The sequence below is a fragment of the Vigna angularis genome, chromosome 3 (genome assembly GCF_016808095.1).
Source record: "Vigna angularis cultivar LongXiaoDou No.4 chromosome 3, ASM1680809v1, whole genome shotgun sequence".
Lineage (NCBI taxonomy): Eukaryota > Viridiplantae > Streptophyta > Magnoliopsida > Fabales > Fabaceae > Vigna > Vigna angularis.
The window spans coordinates 31,512,617-31,529,714 of record NC_068972.1 but is presented as its reverse complement, the minus strand read 5'-3'; the positions used below and the strand labels follow the sequence as shown (position 1 = coordinate 31,529,714).

The 17,098-nt window shown below is 37.2% G+C and overlaps 1 protein-coding gene and 1 long non-coding RNA gene across 2 annotated transcripts; both read right to left on the bottom strand.

Moving 5' to 3' along the window:
- Positions 1-1,145: 1,145 nt before the first annotated feature.
- Positions 1,146-3,611, bottom strand: LOC128195949 (uncharacterized). The gene is made up of 3 exons (XR_008247905.1): positions 3,528-3,611; positions 3,351-3,414; positions 1,146-1,526 (listed from the first exon to the last, which is right to left on the bottom strand). It is a non-coding gene; the product is annotated as an uncharacterized LOC128195949 (long non-coding RNA).
- Positions 3,612-14,007: 10,396 nt separating this feature from the next.
- Positions 14,008-16,881, bottom strand: LOC108325709 (probable 2-oxoglutarate-dependent dioxygenase SLC1). The gene is made up of 5 exons (XM_017558804.2): positions 16,750-16,881; positions 16,324-16,627; positions 15,916-16,163; positions 14,801-15,143; positions 14,008-14,416 (listed from the first exon to the last, which is right to left on the bottom strand). The coding sequence occupies exons 2-5, from the start codon at positions 16,597-16,599 to the stop codon at positions 14,141-14,143; spliced, it is 1,143 nt and encodes a 380-aa protein (XP_017414293.1). The 5' UTR covers positions 16,600-16,627; positions 16,750-16,881; the 3' UTR covers positions 14,008-14,140.
- Positions 16,882-17,098: the final 217 nt, after the last annotated feature.

Below are 17,098 nucleotides of genomic sequence, written 5' to 3'. Positions count from 1 at the left end.
TAGTTGTGTGGTGTGGATTTGATTTTGCTTTGTATGAGTGTTTTTAGGTTATATGTTGCTTATCCCGAACGTCATAGCAATTGCATGTCTTGGCCCGAGGATTAGGCTCACGCTAGTGGGGAAGGTGGCACATTCAGATGCCTCTGATGGCAGTGATGACAGCATCTACTGATGGATGCTAGGAGGACTCAGATTACAACATTTACTGATGGATGCTAAGAGGATTCAGATGATAACATCTATTGATGGATGCTGCTATGGAAGAGGATGATGAAGATTTCCTGATAACGTTTACTGATGGATGCTGCTACAACATCTACTAATGGATGTTGCTATGGAAAAGGGTGGTGAATAATAGCATCTACTGATGGATGCTACTGAAAACATTTACTAATGGGTGCTACTGACAGCATCTATTGATTGAATGCTATTGCTTTGGAATCATAATTGATTTTGCCTAAATTTCTATGTTGAACCACTTGCTTGGTTGTTACAAATGATCAAGGCCATCTGTTCTTCTCCCATGTAAGCCAATGTCAATATGTTAACCAAACAAAGAACAATGTTCGTTCTATCCTTTAAACCTTGACCTTGAATATGAAAAACCTTTTGAAATCCTTGCCTTGAGTTGAGTTGAGTATGTTTGTATGGTATAGGAGAATGGTTCAAGTTTGGGGTTATTGGGAAATTGGAAAGAATTGCAGAAAAAAATAATGAAATAGAAAAAGAGCATTGAGCAAAGCAAAAGAAAATAAAAGATAAGAGAAGAAGGAATAAATGGATAAAGAAAACCTCAATGAATGAAAAGTTGGGATTAAGTTGAGAAGTGGTTTCTCAAGTGAAAAGTAGAAAGAGAGATTAATGCTAAATTATGAAGTAATTGTTCACTCTCTTAACTCAAGGTGCTTTGTTGTATCCAGAAAAACCAGTTTTCTTCTTAGCCTAGCCATAATACAAGCTGTAAAAAGTCCTTGTGATGATAACTTGCTTGTGAATGCGTTTGATGTGTTTAAATGAAAGGCAAAGTTGAATTGTGTGACATTGTGGTGGTAGAGTGAAACAAACACCTCACTATACACCTTTGAGCTTGAGTGAAACACTTTCTCTGGTGAGGAATGGTTCTGTGACATCCCAAAAATACAGCATAACACCATAAAATCAGAAAATCACATTTAATAATATTTCAATACAGTTTTCCAACTAAAAACAAAATAAAACCCGAACGAACGCTCAAGGACGAACGTCCTTGAGTACAAATCCAACATAACGGACGAATGTGCAAAAGTCGCACGCCACACATAAGAGTTTTACAAATTTAAGATAAACGTACAAGAAACCTGACCGAACGGTTTACACAGGATAATTACTGAACGGTCGAATTAACTCAAAAGAAAACAAGAGATGGTCGAACGACCACTCAATTCAACTAAATACAATACTGGCCGAGCGATCTCACTGCTCGATCTTCACTTCAACATCAACCAGGCTCTCTTCATTCAATGCTTCTTCCAAACGCTCATCTCCCTCTGCTCACACCCACACGGATGATCATTGCAATGACAAGACGGACGTACAAGTACAATGGACAACACAAGGAAAACGAAAGGGTAAGCTTACGTAATTTAACTCATGCATCAACATATAATTTCTAGCAAACAGTTCATTTCACACATACATATCAACGTACGCATTCATCATACATCACATAATTTAACGCATGTACAAAATAAAACTCAACACGACTGACTGTCCGGACTGTATGAAATCTGCGTAGTTACAGGCGTTCACGCACCCGGGTGGTGTGGTAACTGGCATCCTCATCAGCTGCCACCCGAGGTTAGTCCGTTCTTACGTCGCCCACGTTAACTTATGGACTAAGGACCTCCTGCCGTTCCCACGCATGACGTGCGTCCTCTACTTGAGAACGAGCACTCACGGAACATCAGGATGAACAGCCAGCATTAACTATCCACAGTCATACTTTACAACTTTCAACATTCAACCATGAGTCGTTCCTGCCTGGAACGCTCGTTCAATATTCATAACTTTCATATCATCTCAAATACTGTTCATCATTCATTATTCATCAATCCATAATCATTTTCATCATTCATAACAAAATCACCAAAAGCCGAACGTTCTGTCCCCAAAGATCGAGGACGAACGTTGTAAGTGAGACCAAAAGGACGTTCGTTTGAATCAAAGACCGAACGCTAAAAGCGAGACCAAAAGACGCTCGTTCGGAACGAAGACCGAACGCTAAAATCTGCAGAAAATTCCAATAGTACTGTTCATTGGACGAACGCTATTTAGTGGGAGAAGAGAACGAGCGCTCAAAATGATACCGAGTACTATTCGGACGAACGCTCAATTCAAAGAAGAGCACTATTAGGCCGAACGCTCAGTTGGAGACCGAGCACTATTTATAACGAACGCTCAGTTGGAGACCGAACGACACTTTGAGCGTACGTTCAGTGTAAGACCGAACGCCTTCCAGTACAATCGTCCGGTGTAAGACCGAACGCTATTCTGGGCGAACGTCTGGTGTAAGACTGAACGTCCAGTAACTCAGATTGATAAGTCTTGAAAATAAACTAAGAGAAGTTTGGAGAAGTAATACGAACGGAAATATGCACTGCTACGTATATATATACAAGTACAAAAAGAGGGAAGTTTATCAGACGTACAACATTTCTACAGTGCCAAACCGAACGCTCAAACAGAGCATTCTAGGGTGAGGACGCTCGTCCTCAACCAGGGAATTTATCATGTTGACCAACAAACACCGAACGGTCAGAGACCGTCTCAGTAACGAACGTAAAATATCATGGGAATTACAAAGAGAAGATCAAAACAGTGCTTGGCCGAACGCTCAAGCATGGCAATTTAGGACGAGGACGTTCGTCCTCAAACAGGGATTTATTAAAATGACAGGATCAACATTTCAAACCTTTTATTAGGGGAAAACCGAACGGTAAATGACTGTTCAGTACGAACGTACATGTTCATAAAGTCCTCTTACAATTCATTTTTCATTTCCAGTTCCTTTCTCATAGTTCCACTCGTTCACATAAAGAAAATCTCATTTTTCAAACGATTCATATCATGTACTTTCATATATTTCATTTCATCCAAGTAACGAACGTTCATGCATCCAAATCAACATATAATATTCTCATACTTTCAAAATAACGAACGTTCATGCAAATCAGTCATGGCAACATCATACAGTGAAATAACGAACGTTCATACCATCATTTCATCATTCATCATGCATCTATACAGTAAAATAACGAACGTTCACACCCACACATACAACAAAACAGTTAAATTAAGTAAGCTTCCCTTACCCGGAAATGACGAACGTTCACAGATTCTCTACTCAAATTCCAATAACAAGCGCTCGTTAATCCACTGTTCAGACGAACCCCAATAATGAAAAATCAGAACCGCTCTACTCTAAGAAATACGAACGTACAACTCAAACACAGCTAAGGACGAACGTCAGAGAGGAAGGAAGAACCTACCAGCTTCACCAGTCGAACGTTCTCTCTGGAACTCCTACGCCGAGCGTCCTTCAATCTTGCCGGAGTGTGGAATGGAGGAGGTGCAGTAGTGATTTCTTAGAGAGAGAAGGGTGCAAAGAGTGAAGAGAGAAGGAGGAGAGAATTGAATCTAAGAAACTGAAGGAAAGAGGGTGAAGAGAGAGATCTATCAGAATTAAATTAAGAGGTGAGTGCTCCACTCAGCCGAACGCACGTCTCCACTATACCAGTGCGCGCTCGGCCGGACGCACTACACCAACCCACTCTGGACGGTCGACCACTGTACTTTTGCCACGCGTCTTCCACCATCGCCGACGCTCGTTCAGCTGGCCGACCCACTGTTCCCCACTACCGGACGTGTGGCGGCTGGCGTCCATCAGTGGCTGTCGGGCACTGCTGTCGGCCATGTACACTACTGACGTGGCGCGCTCTCCTGCCGCCACGTGGACGCACGTTTTTTTTTTTTTTTTTTTTTTTTTTTTTGAGTCCTCACAGGTTCCATGCACTATAGGTTAATATTTTGCTTGGTTGTTGATCACTCATAAGGCTTGTGCATCTGCTGTGTATTTTGTGTTATGTGAGCACCATAGTTAAAGCTTGATTGGCTAAGACTTCATTATATCTTGATTGATCTTTCTATGATGCGCAGACATGAGTGATTTACTTGTCCTTGAAGAGAATGTTTTTGGTGTGCTAGACCATATTAGCATGACTATGTTGTTTGCACTGAGTTACATTTTGCTTGAGGACAAGCAAAGTCTCAAGTTTGGGGATGTGAAAACAGTTGAATTTACCGTTATTTGTTATGCTATTTTGATAGTAAAATAACCCTTTTTGACTTTGAAGCTTGCTTAAACTCTTGTTTTAGTTGAATTTGATAAATAAGTGAAGAGAGGTTATACTTTATGATTTTGATCACTAATTCCCTCAATTTTGTAGGTTATTGGTATGATTGGAAGTGGTGCAAAAGTATCAAGGCGTTGGAACCCAAGAGAGGGACAATAAAAGCACCAGGAAAGAAGGCTAAATAAGGCTCGTAGGGTGCATGGTTACCCTTTCCTGGGGCCCTGGGCGTAACATGTCTTGCAAGGGCGCCTGATTGCCCCCATTTGGGGCGTTGAGCGCCACTCACCTCCTAAGCACGCCTGTGCGTCCTCTCTAGGGGCGCTAAACGCCAATTGGTTGTCACACAGGACGCCTGGTTGCCCTCAGCCTGAGCGCTGAGGGCTAGTCTCTTCGCAGTCATGCCTGGTTGCCCTTAGTTGGGGTGCTGAGCACCAACAACGTTGGCCCATGATCCAATTTTGATCTATTTAAAGGTTTCTACACACTAGGGTTGACATCTTTTGATGGCTGAAGCTCAGAAACACCCTTTTCGACCCTTTGGAGCAGAATATGGGATGCGGGAGCTCTCCCCTTATCTTTTTAGGGTTTTTATCTCATTCTTCCATTGCACACCAAGGTTCTCCATGACGATGGAGAACTAAAGTCATTTGTTGTTGGGGAAGATGTAACCTCTAAACTTTCATCTCTTTGAATATTTTTAAATATTTTATGCTTCTTTCATTGTATGTTAGTGTTTTTCTTCTTCCGTAATGCTTGTTATGTTTTGGCCACTCATGACTTGATGTTTGAGTATTGGGAAATATCTTATGAATCATGATCTGGAGGATTTCACCCAAAGCTTCTTTTCTTAATGTGAAATTGGTTATTGGGGATTCAAGGGATTGAGGTCTAATAATTGAGACTAGGCTTTTTACGCCGAGGGATCGGGTTCTAAGTAATTAGAAAGTGACGTTAACATTTTAATGAAGATGAATTCTTATATGCATGAAAGTAAAGAAAGTGAAATCTAAACCCCAACAACATTTATATCTCATATCATTAACACCATCCATTAATTTTTGTTTTAGCCTCAATTGATTAATTTGGATTCATATTTACTTTTGTTGCATTTGCATTTAAAAACAAACAAAATAGCTTTTCAGTCTTAATTAGTTAAGTAATTACATGATTGTTTAGTGCCATGAGTCTTCTGGGATACGATACTTGATCTTACCATTTTATATTACTTGATACGATTTGGTAGACTTGCCAATGAGTTAACAAAACCCTAGAAAAAGCGAGAACCTCTAAATGAACCAATTAATTGGTTCAAATGTGAGATAGATCGATGGAAATGGTTAAAAACAACGAATCAATCGGTCAGAAAAGAGAAAAAGACGAAAAGTAAGAAGAAACCCTAGTAGAGCATGAGGTTTGGTGTTAGAGAGAGAGATCGCGAAGCAGCAGAGAAGATGCGATTCAGTGATGAGCGAAGTCAAAAATGCTTTGAAGGAAAGGCTAGGTTTTTGTGTGAATCCTCTCAGGAGGCAGAGAGAATGGAAAAGGTGTGGCTAATGCGAGAGAGAACGCGAAGCAAGAAGAACGAAAAAGGAAGATGTGATTTGCTGATGATGATGCTTCGCGAGAGAAAGTGTTGGAGGATGTGGCAAGGCGTTGACGTGTAGGCCACAATGCTGAAACAGATTAGTAATGGAGAAGTGTGTCGTGGAGGTGTGCTTGGAAGATGGCTAGAGATGGATCCCTAAGAGTCTATACCTTTGACTTTCAAGGAGGAATTAATTCTGGGTTTCAGAAATTCTTATCTCATTAATCTCAAAAGTTCATTACAAAGGTGAAGCTTGGGTATTTATAATGTCACATGCTTCATGCAAGCTAAAGATTTTATACAAAGAACATAAAAATATACAAATAGAGGACATTAAGGAAGGTTTGTCAGGTAGTATTTCATCATGGTGGGTTCCATAGGGTTAATGAGAACGAAAGCAGAGAAAGATAAGCGAGGAAAAAGATAAAGTTTTGTGAATTGTAGGTAGTAGTAGTAGTAGTATGGTTCTTGTCAACAACACCTTCATTGCATAAATTACTAGAATTAGGAGTTGGCTTTTCCAAATAAAAGACAATAAAAATCTTAATTGGTCCGAAGACAAACATTTGTGTGAATTAAGAAGTGCAATGTATACATTTTACAATCATCAAATCTCATATCTCATCATGGATGAATAGTTTAGCTTAAAAATTTCTAAAATAATAGGACCTAATCTAGCATCTTAAACACCCCCCAAAACACTTCACCGAAAAGAGTCAGAAGTTGAACTCAAACACTACGCTCCTGAAATCTCTCTTATCCCGGCCATTATACGGTGCTCCTGGACCATATAGAACTTGCAGAAATTTATTGAATTACGAACCTTAAAATGAACCATTATTAATGCTATAAGGACCATTTTTTGTTGCTGCAAAACCCTATAACTAGCTACTGCAATCTGAATCTAAACCCATACCCAACCCATGGTTCACTCTCAAAATAAAGCACTTAAATCTCTACCACTCACGTTACACTTTATTATGGCCAAAAAAACATGAGCAAACGAGATCTGCAAGCTGTAAAAATCAAAATCATTGCTTACCTGAGATATTTGAGGACAGTGAGGGTTTCAATATTATGCGAAGGGGAATAGGAGGGTATGCTGCACGAAGGGCTCTACTATGACGGGTTTGCTGCTGCGTGAAGGGGAAGGGTTTCTCTTTGCGTCGTGAAGGCTCTATTGTACAGAGTAAGGGTTTTCTTTGCAGAGGGGAAGACTATATGTTCTTTTCAATAGGCAACGCAACATTTTGAGTTGCAATGTTTTTGGTTTCATTGAGTAATCAATTAATTTCATTTCATTAAAAAAAATAGGTGGGTTTGTGAGTCAGGTCAAAATTGGATCGGATCAAAATTTCACATTTTTTTTCAACCCAATCTGGTTGGAACCCGTGGTGGGCTGAATTGGCTCACGAGTTTCAACCCATTTTGACAACACCAATAAATCTGATACAAGATGCCATCACATAAACCTCCACAAAAATGTTGTGGCGACTCTAACTGCGAAGATTTCAAAAATCATGCAAATTGAAATAAAAATTCCTACAAAATATCAATTTTTTTGTAGTGAAAAGACATTTAGGCAGTCTCTCTTAGTGATCATGTGTTAAAGTGAGATATACACATGTCCTTGGTGTAAGAAGAGCTCCCAAGTCAAAAGATGGTGCCTCCTTAATTTATGGGATTTTATTTGATTGTCATGAACATGCTTTACATCCTTCTCATAATATATTCCATTTTTCGCAATTAGGAATACATAGTATAGACTATATTTTGTAATAAGATAGTTCAAATTGGGAGGTTTCACTTGGGAATTGATAAAAAATGAAAGAGCTCTATTATTATCTCTTTCTAGATTAGTGAACTTAAGGGTTGATTTTTGTGTTGTTGGGAAGAACATAGTGTCGTATCAATTTTACATTCTTTTTATTCTCTTTGATATTCTTAACTTTTTGAAGACAATATTCTCATCCTTTTCTTTGATCAGATGGTAACAATGGAATGATATGAATCCTTGTCCTTATAATTTAATTTGAAGCAACTACAATCTTACTCTAACATTTCTCAAACTATTATTCTTTTATCCTATTTTGCGAATATTTAACCTCTTTTCTTGTTCTAACAGTTAAGAAAAGTGATTATTTGAAAGATTTTATTGCTTAATTGAAGTTTTGAGTTGTTTGGTGATATGGTTCTTTTAGGAAGACTAATGTCTCGAAGAAGAACCTAGGGGGTAGGGAATCCAAGGATTTAGAAGGGCCTCCGAACAAGGTAATATTGATTTGAAAGATTGTGAGATTTCTGACTGAATGCATTGATACTGAATTACAATATACAAATTTTTTATATATCAGAAAAGCTAACAGAGTTAACTAATTCTATAAACTAACAGATTTAACTACTTTTTACAACATCTTGTACCAATCCCCTCCTCTTAGAAAAGTCCTTGTCCTCAAGGACTGAAATTTGGAAACTTCTTCTTCAAGTCATAATAGAATTACAATGTAGCATCTTCAGGCAACTGATGTTTCCACTTAACCAAAACTTTGGTGACAACGATGATACCTCTCTTCACAGTAACTCTATCAATGATAGCTTCAAGTTCTCTGATGACAACTTCTTCTACTATTATTGGGTAGTTTATTGAAGTGTTTGCCTCCCCCATTGATTTCTTCAATTGAGAGACATGAAAGACATTACGTATCAAGAAATTTACTGGTAATTGCACCCTATAAGCCACTACACCAATCTTTTCAAGGAAAGGATAAGGCCCATAGTATTAAGGAGCCAGCTTTGCATTGCCTCTAAATGCTACAAAGATTTGTTTATATGGGTGAAGTTTGACAAAAACCAAATCTCTAATATGAAATTCTCTTTCTGATCTATGTTTATTTGTCAACTGTTTCATTCTTTCATGTGCTATTTTCATGTGGAATTTTGCCAGCTTAAGGATTTCTTCCCTTTTTTGCAAACTTCTATCAACTAATTCCACTTTAGCCTCCCCTGGTAGGTATGGTAGATGAACAGGAGGGGTCTGGCCATAAACGATTTCATAGGGGCTTACTTTTATAGAATTGTGGTAAGTTGTGTTATACCACCATTCAGCCAACGAAAGCCATTTGGACCACTACTTAGGTTCATCATAGCACATGCATCTTAAATATGTTTTCGCACATGTATTGGCCACTTTTGTCTAGCCATCTATCTGAGGATGGTAGGCAGTGGAAAGTTGGGTTTGAACCCCCTGGACTGTCATAAACTCCTTCCAAAATTGGCTTATAAAGATGGGGTCCTTATCACTTGTAATAGTAGTGGAAAATTCTTGTAGTTTGAAGATTTTATCTAAGAAACATTGAGCTACTGTTGCAACTGTATAAGGATGTTGTAATGCCATAAATTAGGCTGCTTTACTCAATCTGTCCACCATGACAAAGATCACTTGCTTGCCAAAAGAGTTAGGTAATCCTTCTATGAAATCCATAGTAATATGCTGCCATACATGGTCTGGAACCATTAATGGTTGCAGCAATCCAGGTGATGCAGCAGTATCATATTTGTTCCTTTGGCATACTTGGCATTGTTGTACAAATGTCTTAATATCCTTGGTCATGCCTTTCTAATACATTATAGATTTTGTCCTGTGAAGAGTAGAATCCTTGCCTGAATTCCCTCCGTAAGCATTGGCATGGAACCATACAAGAAGTTGTTCTCTTCCTTCTTGATCTTTACCCACTACCAATTTTCCTTTCCTCCTCAATTCTCCCTCTACCATGAGAAATGCTTATGAGTGTTGTTATTAACTTGTAACTCTATGATGACTTATTTTAAATCGATATTTGTTTGCCAAGTGTCTTTTATGGTATTTAGTAACTAAGACGTAGGTTGATGAATAAGGAGAGCTGAACATCCTATTCTGGATAAAGCATCCACAACTATATTTTCACGCCCTTGTTTGTATTCAATATTGAAATCGAACTCCACCAACTTAACTAGCCACTTTTGGTGAAAAGTTGTGGACAACTATTGATCCAGGATATACTTGAGGCTTTGATGATATGTTTAAATAGTAAACTTCTTAGGAAGTAAGTAGTGTCACCATTTCTAAACTGCAAACACAACCCCCAACAGTTCCTTGTCATATGTGGATAGTGCTTGTTGCTGTGAATTAAAGCTCCTACTGATGTAGGCTATAAGGTGTTGGTCTTGCATTAAAACAACTCCCACTCCTTGTCCAGATGCATCTACCTCCAATACAAAGTCTTTGGAGAAATTAGGCAAAGCCAAAACAAGTTACTTAGTTGAGTTTTCAATTTCTAAAAAGCACATTTGGCTTCTTCCGTCCACTTAAATCCATCCTTTTTTAGCATGTCATGTAATGGTCTAGCTATGATGCTATATTGGATTACAAATCTTCTGTAATAGCCCCGTCAATCCCAAAACCCCTCTTAGTTGTTTCACAGATTGTGGTAATGGCCATTGTTGTACATCAGCTATCTTAACTGGATTTGTGGCCACCCCTTCTTTGGAGATGAAATGCCCCAAATACTCCACCCTTGTAACTCCAAAGTAGCATTTGGACTTCTTAGCAAATAGAGAATGAGTCCTCAATGTTGATAGAACTTTGTATAAATGAATTAAATGATCTTCAAGATAGGTTCTATAAACTAAAATATCATCAAAGAATATGAGGACAAATTTCCTTAATCATTCTTGGAATACCGTATTCGTGAGTCCTTGAAAAGTGGCAGGCGCATTTGTTAGCCCAAAGGACATAACTAAGTATTCATAATGCCTTTAGTGAGTTTTAAAGGTTGTCTTGTGTATATATTCTTCCACCATTTGAACTTGATTGTACCCAGACCGCAAATCAAGCTTAGAGAAGAAATTCCAACCATGTAATTCATCCAATAAATCATCAACTAGAGGAATAGGAAATCGTTTTTTTACTATCCTTTTATTCAACTCCCTATAATCGATGCAAAGTCGTCATCCCCCATCTTTTTTGCCAACCAATTTGTTGCTATTCTGAATGATACGAAATTGCAAGTACTGATGGACAAGTCCATCAATGATATCTTTCTGCTGCTTAGGATATCTATAAGGTATTTTATTTACTGGGTTGGTGCCTTGAACAAGAGGAATTTGATGATCATGATCAACTCTTTTAGGGGGAAGCGTGGATGGTTCTTGAAACACATCTTCAAAGTCCAGTAGTAATTTCTCAATGCTATCCAGAATAGTGCTGGAGTTCGCATGGGTTGATAAAGAATGTAATAAAGTACCTTCACCCTTGTCACACATTTGTATCATCTCCTTCTATGCATCGTAATTCCATGGTCAAGTTTTGAAAGTTCCAATTGATATCCCCTATGATAATCAACCATTTTATACCAAGAACCATATCACAACATCCTAGTGGTAATAGCAGCATATCAGATTTGAAGGGTGCGTTATGCAGTACCCAAGAAAAGCCTTTAACCATGCTATTAAGATTTCGAGATTGTGGTTTTGGCCGATGATCTTCAGTGTGCTGGGTGGGGTTAGGTAACAAAGGTGGTTTATGTTGTTTATGGAATGACCTAGCTTGAGAATTGGTGTTGCTGGCATATTCATACATTTTAGCTAGCAAAAAAGCTTTCATCACAGAGGTAGGTTGAAACATTCGAACCATCATCTGCACATCTTGCTTAAACTGCCCAAAAAGTAACGTAACTGATTGGCTTCTAAGAGTTCGACTTGCGAAACTGTTCGATCAAAGGCTTCAAGATAATCTTGAACAAAATTCTTTTGTCGTAATTGCATTAAGTCAGCCATAGGATCCTTACACACCTTGCCGAATCTAGCAATCAAGATTTTGGTGTATGTCTCCCAAGAAGGAAGGTTTAATAACCCTATATTCTTGACATAGGCATGGTGCCATTGCAGAGCTTTGCCTTCAAAATGAACGACTGCTAAGCGAACCTTGTAATCATCTGGTGTACCATTGACCAAGAAGAAGGTTTCACATTGAATTAACCATTGTTTCACACCATCCCCATTGAAGCGAGGAAAATCCAACCTAGCCAACCTAGTATTACAAGAATAAGGGCGAGTTTGATTATCATTATTGGCGAAAGAATGTGTTACACGGTTCTTGATTATCTCCGAAAGATTGTTCTTCCAAGATGCACCAATGTCATGAAGCGGACCTCTAGTGATGTTCCCAGCTCCAAGAAGCGAGACTCGGTTGAAGCTTTGAAATAGTCAAAATCGTCACTTACAAAATGGGTGTTGGCAGTCATTGTGAAGACATGGATGAAAGGTCACCTCCTTATACCAATTGATATGGTTCTTCTAGAAAGACTAATGTCTAGAAGAAGAACTAGAGGGTAGGAAATCCAGGGATTTAGAAGGGACTCCGAACAAGATAATATTGATTTGAAAGATTGTGAGAGATTTTTGATTGAATGTATTAATACTGAATTACAATATACAAATTGTTTATATATAAAAAAAAACTAATTCTGAAAACTAACATAATTAACTAACTTTTTACAACATCCTAACTTTTATATAGTTATTACTCGGCCTGCAAGAAATTGATATAAAGGAATCTAACTCAACTTCTAATAAATTACTACTGACAGTAATAATAATTGTTGCTGAATTGATGTGTATAGATTAAATTTAGTGACTTTAATATATACATTGATTTTGGACAAAACAATCGGAGTGAAAAATAAGTACATTAGATTAAATGAGAGAAAGGTAAAAGTTATTCTCTCATACTATTATCGCTTAAGCGATAAGTCCTATTTAATTGGGTGAGGTTTCGTTATATATCTAAGTTGTAATTATATGTATTAAGTACAAAGTACTATGATTATGAGAGTTACCTTCACTTCAATAATTGTCCAAATTATATAGATTAATATATCAAATGATGATGACTAATTAACGAAAATTCTAATACATTAGAAAATTTGTAGATAGATGCATCGAATTTACTATAGTCAATGATTATGTGATATGTGTCTATTAAAGTCTTTGACTTGATTAGCATTGTTTTGGGAGGTTTTTGGATGGGCTTGTAGACAATCTTCAACACTGAGTATTGATGATTTCTGACGTAATTGTTCTTATTGTTTGAGTGTACTTGTTGCGTTTTGTGGTCAGACGGGTGTTGGGTTGTCAGTTGCTCTCTTTCCACATCGTTGAAAGTCTGTTCGGATAGTACTGGAAGAAGGTACTTCAATGGTAAAATTAGTATATAACTAATCGGTTAGTAATTAATGAAGTGATGCATATTATGTGAATGTATGTGAAAGTTATAATAGTTGTTATATTGACTTTTTTTTATCTTTTTTTTGACATAAATTATGGCTCAATCATACCTTAATAAGTAATTAATAAGTTGATTTGTGATTACCATTCTTATCAATAACCTTTTGTAATTGATCAGGTAGTTCAGTCATGGTGATTGGCCAAAGGTAATATGTTGAAGAGGTCAGTTAGTGGATGCCGACCATGGGTGATTGTCCCGGACGAGCTCGATCCAAAGGAACTCGATCTAGAGTGTTATCTGTCTTGGAGTTAGACTGGTTGATGATTGATCGTTCGAGATTGATCAAAAAGACATACAATAGAAGTATTAATATGTTTTAATATCAATATTCCTCAATAAATTTATTTATTATGATTATCTAGTATCCATTTCACTAATTAACATTGTTTTGAAATGAACCAGATAATATTAATTGGTTTATATATTTACTTGTATAAATTTGTGTATTGATATAAATTATTGATGATTTACCCTTCATTTATTTGTTATGTGATTTCCACTCTGACAGAATTTGGTAGATGGGCACATGACCTAGGTATTAGAAATAGTGTGAATGAGAAGAAAATCTCCAAAGATATATATCTAGTTATTTTCCGTAATTAATTGAAGTACCATACTAGCATCTTTGCTCAAGCTCACGAGACTGATGACATGGTACAAACATATATAATAATGGAGATAAAGAGAAGGAGATTGCATGTCTGTGATCAGTGACAATCAGAGTGTCCTACAATATCAAAATTAATACTGATAATATGTTACACAGATAACTTTCCTCTATTGTGTGCCATGGCACTTCAATTTATATATATAGTTCCAATAATAATCTAATGACAAAAATTATTTTATTTCTTTTTCTTCTACGGATACTGAAGTCAATTTCCTGGAGTCGAGGAAATCCTTTCTCTTGGGCTCTCTGGTGGTAACGTATGCAAGAAAAGTATCAAAATTGGTGTCTGCGTAACGTTTGGGATTGTGTTGGTCAATGAGTTTTGGTGACGGTCTCACAGTACAGTTGAAAGGAAGGCTATGGAGAGAAGCCACTGATGTTCTATTCTTCTTTGAATTAGCCATGACCCTGTGCAACACGCTCTTGTACTTCCCATTGCTGTATATCTGATAATCAACCCAACAAAAAGGGATTTCAGGACCACAAATTTGACTTTTTCATTCATATTTCGTGTTCATATTGTAATTTCAGTTCAACACTAATCTTTGTAATAACTAATATTTTAACGCTAATGAAAACATTATCATAATATGTCCAAAGAAGTGCTTGTTTTTAAAGTATAATATTGTATTATTTGATGTCTAATCATACTCAAAATGTTTAGTTGACCTTTTTTCCGAACCTTGTGCTAAAATGGGAGGTTGAAATTTCCAATTTTCGCTCAGACAAAACCTAAAAAAATTTTCGTTAACTAAGACACACACATCTTCAGTGAAAAAGTGTGGCAAAAGAATCTGTAATGTAATCTATGAAGGAAGGAACATGTTTACCTCAAGGTGATCACCAACATTGACAACAAAAGCATTGTTGATAGGTTGAACAGTTAACCATTGATCTTGGAAGTGTACCTGCAAACCCTCCACCTGGTCTTGGAGAAGGAGTGTGAGGAATCCATAATCAGAGTGAGGGGGCATCCCCAAGGTTAGGTCAGGTTGAGGGCATGGTGGATAGAAGTTGATCACCATCATCTGGCTCCCATCTTCCAACTCTCTTAGAATGTTGTCTTTTCCTTCTGTCTCCTTTCCTTCAATGATTCCTAAACTCTCTTGAATGGCTTCCATCAACATCAGGAACAGGTGTCTGGTTTTTTCTGCGTAGGTAGCCACGTCTTTCCTACGTTATAAGCAAAGGATAATTTAGTTTGTCCTTACTCATAATAATTATGACTCATTATAGTGTCCAAGCCAAAAAAAATGGTAACAGAATCTCTCATTGGATGACAGTGTAAAACTACTTTATAAGTTTATAATGTTGACTTTTTTTCCTTTGTCTGATTTCTTATTTTTCATATTTTAGTTGTCCATTTTAAGTTAAACGTTGTAAAAGTAATTTTTTTTTTCCAAGTTTAAATGATGACTGTGATAACTATAATTGACTTTAACTATTTTTTTTTCAAGTTTTAAATGATGACTGTATCAACTAGCCCTATTTTATACTCTAGACAATCGTTTGAACCGAAAAGACTATTACTGATGTCCAAATTGACACTAATTTTTCACTATATTTAAATCCGCAATGAAACTACGACCAACTTACTTAAATTTTTATATCTGCAAGAAGTGGAAGAAATATTTTATTTAGTTGAAAAAAGAACAGGAAGATTATTTCATGTTATGGTATAAGATCATGTCACGAGCCTTTTTTAAGAGCTTTAGTTACGTTGTTTAATCCTGCCACTTGCATCAATCTCGTTGGCATAAAGTTGTTGATTTGTTTATGGAGAAAGTTGCCATTAATTCTAATCTGTGATATATAGATGGATACTAGGATTTAAGCTTTAAATTGTTGTCTATGGAGAGATAGATGATAGAGAGAGAATAGATTAACTATAAATTAATATTTAATTTAGGTTATATGTAATTAATTAAGGTGAGAATGTACACACCTGAAGTCTAAGGGGGAAGCAGGCCAATGGGGGAGGAAATCAGGTAAAGGATGACAGAGAAGTTTCAAGAAGTCCCTCCAACATAACACACTGTCTTTGGTTTGGCTGAAACTAGTCCCACATCGAACAGGTGCACTCATATCAGTTGTCATGTACTTTTCTCTTTCCTCAAAAGGAAGATCAAAGAACTTTCCACTCATATCCCTCATGCTGCTGATAACATCATCTGAGATACCATGGTTTATCAGCTGCATCAATCAAACAAAATGAAACTGATTTTATTTTCACATTCACATAATCTGTTTATAGATGAAGTCCAAATTGTTAACAAGATTTACATATGTAGCTCATAGTTGCAAGGTTTCACTAATATTTCATCAAGTTCAGGAAAATTATGTGGTTTCTCACCTGAAAAAAACCGTACCCTTCACAAGCATTGGCCAGGGATTGAAGGACTTGTTGCCTTCTTGGACCAAGCAGTTCGGAATAATCAATGATAGGTAGCTCAAGGTTTTGCTTGGCAACATTTGAGTCTTCTGAGTTTGTACCAGGTCGATCAGAAGGTGGAAGTATGTACTTTTTAGGTACACTGTGAAGGCCATTTTCAACAAGGTGCTTCACTCCTTTCTGATATTGATTTTCTGGTTTATTACTCTCTCCACTTCCTACCATTGCTGGAGTCATGTGTGCTAGCTTCTCAATGTAAAATCTCCTGCACATGCATGTAAACTAAGAACAACAGCATAGCAGGAAAAAGTGTTTACATGGTTGAGAAATCAAAAGTGGAGCACATTAATTAGAGTTATATATATATATATATTCATTCCCTGTTACCTGGATTGAGAAATATACAGAATGCTATAAGTGGTAGGAGATGAAAAGCAAAGTGTTTGATGGATGATGATGTTGTGTTCATTTTGATGTGTATATATAGTGAAGAGAAGAGAAGTGTGGGGTGAGAAACAGTAGCAAGTATTGGAGAAACCAGCTTTAGGTTTGGGAACACATGGTGGAAAAATTCTAATATTAAAAAATGGTTGACAAAAGTTGAGTCAGAGCGTGGGGAAGGACAGTAGGGTCGCCACAGTTGCAGAAGAAGTCATGGAGATGCTGCTGAATACTGCAATTATTATTTCAACTGTTATGCATTAAATGGAGATTAATTGTGCCTTTCATAGGACCT